Source organism: Gekko japonicus, unplaced genomic scaffold (assembly GCF_001447785.1).
Source record: "Gekko japonicus isolate JY-2015 unplaced genomic scaffold, Gekko_japonicus_V1.1 scaffold1327, whole genome shotgun sequence".
Lineage (NCBI taxonomy): Eukaryota > Metazoa > Chordata > Lepidosauria > Squamata > Gekkonidae > Gekko > Gekko japonicus.
This window is the reverse complement of record NW_015160879.1, coordinates 272,272-278,321: the sequence shown is the minus strand read 5'-3', so window position 1 is coordinate 278,321 and position 6,050 is coordinate 272,272. Positions and strand designations below refer to the sequence as shown.

Here is a 6,050-nt window from a genome sequence, read left to right as displayed (position 1 = left end):
ACCGCCCTCCCTCCCCTGCCCTGGAGTCCCCCATGGGCGGCAGCACTCATGATCACTCCTCCTGCTCCTCCTCCCGCCGCCACAGGGCTCCAATAAGATTGGAGGAGAATGCTCGGGTCGGCATAATCCCCTGCACAGTTTATGAATTAGGGAAATACAGCCAACTTCATGTGAGTCTGCGCACGGGAGAGTCGCGCAGGCGCTTTCTTCGTTTTGTGTAGGGCCTTTCTAAGCGGTGAATTGGCTTTCTTCTTTTACGCATTCGAGAGAGAAGAACGGGATGTCGCCGACGCTCCACGAATTGACTGGGCAGTCGAACATTTTGTGTAGGGCCTTTCTAAGCGGTGAACTGGCTTTCTTCTTTTACGCATTCGAGGGAGAAGAACGGGATGTCGCCTACGCTCCACGAATTGACTGGGCAGTCGAATGGTGTGTGTCCACGTGGAGCTGGTTGTAAGGTCGCAGTGGCCTGGAATGTTGGGCTGTGGAAAGATTCTGGCTTTATTCTCCAGTGTGTGTCGTGCTTTGAGAGTAGAGTTGCAATGTTTGTTCCCGTAGGCATTAAGCGCTTTCCCGTGCCTTGTCGCAGAGATCGTTAACGGGCTTCATTATTTACCGCAGAAAATGGGCACGGAGTTGGAGAACGTGCGGAAATCAGTTTACAGAGTCAACACAGAAAAAAAAACCTTCCTATTTGTTCTACCGTGTAATTTAAAAAAAATTTAATTCACTTTTTTTTAAAGTCAAAGGCGGACGTAGAAAATACTGCTTGGTGTTTCTGGAGATAAGCAAAACTAACATCAGACTTTGGTTTTAGTCCTTCCCTGATTTCACATTTATCAGTTTCTTCTGTATCTTTCTTTCCCCGCCCCCACAGACGTACTAAATGATGCGATACAGAATACCAATTAGAGAGACTAAATTAGGAAGCCGCAAAGACTCGCAGGGAGGCAGGACGGCCTCGCGGCGCTGCTTCGCCTCCGTTGCCCGCCTCCTCTCTCTCCCCACCTGAATCTTCCTCCCTCCCCCGCTCGCTGTCATTTTGTTCTTTCCCTCCTCCCGCCCCCTTGAGCTCCTCGTGGTTTGTGTTTTGGGTTGTCTGGCCGGCATACCCTGCAGACCACATTATAAGAATCTAGATTTTTAAATGTACAATCCGGAAAGCAAAAATTGCAGGCATTGATTTCTACCTACAAGGGTACACAAAGGCGTGCAGGGAGGATTAGGTGACATATGCACATCATTAAGATTTTTTTTTCCATATGCTATGAATGCTTTGTTGTGGTTATTGCCAGCCTTTTGTATAATCTGGTTTTCTTGGTTATATTTCATGTTGTTTCTGCCAACAGTGAATCGAGTGCTATCTGCCTTGTGTTGCCTGCCTCACGCTGGCTCTTCTGGCACAATTTCTTTTCTCCTGTTTCACATCTTTTGGGTAACTTTGTATAATGTGCAGATGCAGTGTTATTCTCAGTTACCCTTTTAGACTAACTCCTCCCCAAAGAGTTAATTGACAGCAAAGCTATACTATACTAGAACAGAACAGAGTTGTAGTCCAATCGGCTGGTTTCCAATTTGCCCTATTTGGCGGTGGCGATACAACTGCAGAGCTTTATGGATGACACTTCCATGCTAGACCCGTTTTAGTCCAGCTTCTGCCCAGGCCATGGGAGGGAGGCAGCACCGGTCGCCCTCACAGACGAGCTCCGGAGGCATCTGGATTGGGGTTGGACCTGTTGGCGGCATTCGACTGACCCACCACCTCGCCAACATGGGGGTACCGGGGCTTGCCTTGCAAGGGCTAGTCTCCTTTCTTCATGGTTGGGGACAAAGGGGGATCAGATGACCCGAAGGCACCCACTGATCTGTGGAGTGCCCCAAGGGGCAGTGCTCTCCCTGATGTTATTGAACATCTACATGCGCCCTGTTGCCCAGATTGCCTGGAGACACGGGCTTGAGTGTCACCAATATGCGGATGACACCCAGCTGTATCTGTTGTTGGGCGGCCAGGAAGATCTGGACCAGGCGCTGCAGTTTGTGGCTGGCTGGCTTAGACTGAGTTGATTGAAATTGAATCTGACAAAGACGGAGGTCCTGTGCCTGAGTCGGAGTGGATCAGGAGTAGGGATCCCATTGCCAGCCTTCAATGGGGCACTGTTGGTGCCAGCACTGAGGGTCAGGAGTCTGGGAGTGCTCCTGGATGCCACCTTAACAATGGAGGCCCAGGTAGCAGCCACTGCCAAGGCAGCCTTTTACCATCTTCGGCTGATTAGGCAGCTGGTTCCCTTCCTCGAACGCAATGACCTGGCAACAGTGATCCACACAATGGTCACCTCGAAATTAGACTACTGCAATGCTCTCTACATGGGGCTGTCCTTATTGCAACTCCAGAAGCTGTAGCTGGTGCAAAATGTGACAGCCAGGCTGTTGATGGGCACTCCTATGCGGAAGCACATCCAGCCTGTGCTAAAGGCATTGCACTGGCTGCCTACAGAGTACCGGATTTGCTTCAAGGTGCTGGTTTTGATCTTTAAAGCCCAATATGGCCTGGGGCCAGCCTACCTGAAGGACCACCTTCCCCCACATGTCCCCCAGAGAGCACTGAGGTCAGGGTTGCAAAACCATTTGGCCCTCCTTGGACTGAAAGACACCAGACTGGCCTCTACCAGGGCAAGGGCCTTCTCAGTGGCCTTCAAAGGATTGTGGACCTCTGATCTAGCAGTATTTTTTCCTTAGTCCTGAAACTGGCTGTTTTGTTCAATACTGTTATACCTGCAGATGACACAATTCAGAGGTATGTTCTACAGATTGCTATGAGCACCCCTGTGCAAACAATTATTATTATTTATTATTATTATTTACTTTTTAAAAAATTCAAAATAGTATGGAAAACTTCATTTTTTAGCAGGGTCTGTGTCTGTTACTGCATCTTTGTTTTCTAATCTCCAGTGGACACCACTGTGAAGTAGAGTAGATAATATGTAAGAGAGATTGACTGTTTTGAATGTGTACTTTTTCTTAACACAGATATCAAGAAAAGTTTGAAGGATGAAATTGAATCAATTCTGCAAGAGCGCATTATGGTTTTGGATGGAGGCATGGGGACCATGATCCAACAGTACAGTAGCTTGACAGAAGAGGCATTTCGAGGTGAAGAATTTAAGGATCATCCCAAGCCCTTGAAGGGAAACAATGACCTGCTGAGTATAACTCAATCTGATATCATCTGCAAAATTCACAAGGTAGATTATGGCCTATATTCTAAGGCTTTTGAGGGAACAAATATATTGATTGTTTTGAAGTATCTTAGTTTTTGAAATGTGTGTTTGCTGAAAAATATAACAGTCCTGTCAGTAAAAGTTCTAAGTGATTAATAATGGTTACGTTTGTTAAAATATTCTGTGTTTTGGGACTCAGATGGGAGAAAGTGAATAGAAGGACTTGGTGCAAAGAGACAACCAAGAAGATGGGAAAAGGGACAGGAGGGTTTTGGTCATCTGTGAAAGTAAGAAAAATGGGTTGAATAGGAAGATTTGGACTATAATGATACCTGGAAAAATAACAAGGGGCAGGATGACATGTGTATTCTGGGAAGCTAAAAAAGGTGGGGGTGGAGGAATTTGAGCTGAACAATGGTTGAGAAGGTAGAAATGGTCTGTGTGGGAGTTTTGTGGAAGTGAGGAAGGTCATTATGCCCTTTTTGACATTCCATACTCTATTAACTTGCAGTATATGTGTGTGTGTGTGTCTGTGTGAAGAATTTTACATATAACTTTAAAGAAAAGCAGTGTAACTTGGTATATGGGATAGTTTTGTTTTAAAAAAAAAATGAAGGGAGAAAGTCAACACAGCATGAGAACAGAGTGCCTGCCAAACGTGTGGACATTTTTCTTCCTCTCTAGGCCCTCCAATACCAAAGTATATCAAGGCTAAAAAGATGCCTTCTCCTTCTAGCATATTCAGATCCTACTGTTAGAGAATGAAAGTTGCTGCCAAAGATCCAGTCCCAATAGAGAAGGAGCCAGAAGGAATGTAGAGAGAGTGCTGTGGGGCTTGGACAGTGAGCTCCAGGTCTTGGCACTTGGTCTTCATGTGGTACTTCTGATAGTGCCCTGTGAAATTGCTTGAATTGCTTTACTGTCGAGCTGGATGGTAGGGGGCTAGAATGAACCTCTGTGCTTGGTTACGGAGGGATGGCTGTGTTAATCTGTTGTGACCAAAATGACAGTGTCCATCAGGAAGGGTGTGTATGTGGGGGTTAGTACAAAGAGAGTCTAGAATGACTAGGTCAGACATAGGTGTATTGCAAAGCACAGATGAAAAAAATATACAGTGCACACCCTTCGTCACTGCATGTAGAGTCCTAAGTGTAAATCAAAGCCTGTGCATGTACATTCCTGTGTGATTAGGGCTTACTGTCATAAGGGCTGGATAGATCAGCCATTTGAGGCCCATGTGTATTTTATTTTATTTGTTGGTTGATTAAAATATTTATACCGTGCTTTTCCCTTGTGGCTCAAAGCTCCCTATAATTCCCAAAGTTAGAAACATATAAAGTACAGTAAAAGTCCCTTTAACGTTGTGTTCATATGTTGTGGTTTACACGAAATGGTTTGCCTGTGGTTGGGGAGAGTAACGGTTTAAAGTTTCAGATATGTATGTAGCCATATAGGAGGCATTTACAAGATACATAATTTACTGCAGGAAAATGAAAGTTTAAAAAGTCAACTTTTGGTAACTTTTCTTGTTACAAAGAATAATGCAAGCTCATCTTTAGTTATCAGGGGAAAAAAACTCATAGATCCAGAGGAAACTCATCAATTATCAGTAAGTTTCTTTGAAAATTTAACCTGGGAATCTCTCTTTGCCAGCTGTTTGATTAAATATAACTGTCTGTAATTACCTTGTTTGTTTTTCCTTTGAAGAAGAAAAAGATTTATACTGACATAAGCAGTCAGTGGGGTCATTTATTTTAAGACGACACATGCACAATTCTCTTAGGAGTTGAAGTGTGTTCGTTCTGGGGAACAGCATGAGGTATCAAGGAGGAATTATTGCTATTGCCACTTTCAATTATAATTTAATTACTTATTGTACGGTAAATTTCCTTTTCCTGCTGTTCAAATAATGCAGAAGTGTAAGATGAATTTATAAATGATATGACTTTTTAAGCTTTCCTCTAATCTCTTGTGATTAATAGTAGAATTAAAAATTGTTAGAAAATGAGTGAGTTCCATTTAATATCTAGTTACTTACCAACTCTTATATATTTAACAGTTTGCCTCTGTTAGGAGTAGTGTTATCAACAGATCTGGAGAAAAATGTGCTGTTCCTTTAATAGAGGTTTATGCTTTTCATGGTGTGGAGGAAAATAATAAGAAGAGAAGAGATTGGATTTATACCCCGCCCTTGACTCGGAGTCTCAGAGTGGCTTACAATCTCCTTTCCCTTCCTCACAACAGACACCCTGTGAGGTAGGTGGGGCTGAGAGAGCTCTTTCAATGAACTGCTTTTTCAAGAATAGCTCTGACAGAACTATGGCTTGCCCAGGGTCATCCAGCAGCTGCAAGTGGAGGAGTGGGGAATCAAACCCAGTTCTCCCAGATTAGAGAGCACTTAACCACTACACCAAACTGGCTCTCATAACATCCTATTAAAGGGGCAGGACAGGTTTTCCGCAGGCAGTTGGCAACCCTAGTCAGGAGCAGACCAGTATATGACTTAATCTCTCCTTATATATAAAAGCCAGTTGGGGTGACTTCTGGCCAATGGGGTGGCAGGATTAATGCGCGGCAAAATCAGTTCGCTGCCTGAACTGCCACTCTAAAACTCAGCCAATTGCTGGGTGGCCGCGTCCCGCTGCTGGATTGCCCCCCCCCCGAGGGTGTGCCGGGGGGAGGTACGAGCCCTGGTGCCTTCACCCATTGGGACCTTGCGCTAGTGGAGGGGGGAGCGAGCACCAGCCGACGACCACGCCGGGTGCTGGTTCCGACAGCCTTGCACCCCTGCTGCGGCAGGTGGGCCAGCCAGGTGGCCGAGGAGGGAAGCCT

The 6,050-nt window shown here is 45.2% G+C and overlaps 1 protein-coding gene across 1 annotated transcript in view; it reads left to right on the top strand.

The window, feature by feature from the left end:
• Positions 1-389: 389 nt before the first annotated feature.
• MTR (5-methyltetrahydrofolate-homocysteine methyltransferase) overlaps positions 390-6,050 on the top strand; it is a 99,214-nt gene continuing 93,553 nt past the window's right edge. The window contains exons 1-2 of the mRNA XM_015422924.1: positions 390-429; positions 3,028-3,242. Of these exons, the coding sequence (XP_015278410.1) occupies positions 390-429; positions 3,028-3,242 (255 nt within the window). The remainder of the gene's footprint in view (positions 430-3,027; positions 3,243-6,050) is intronic.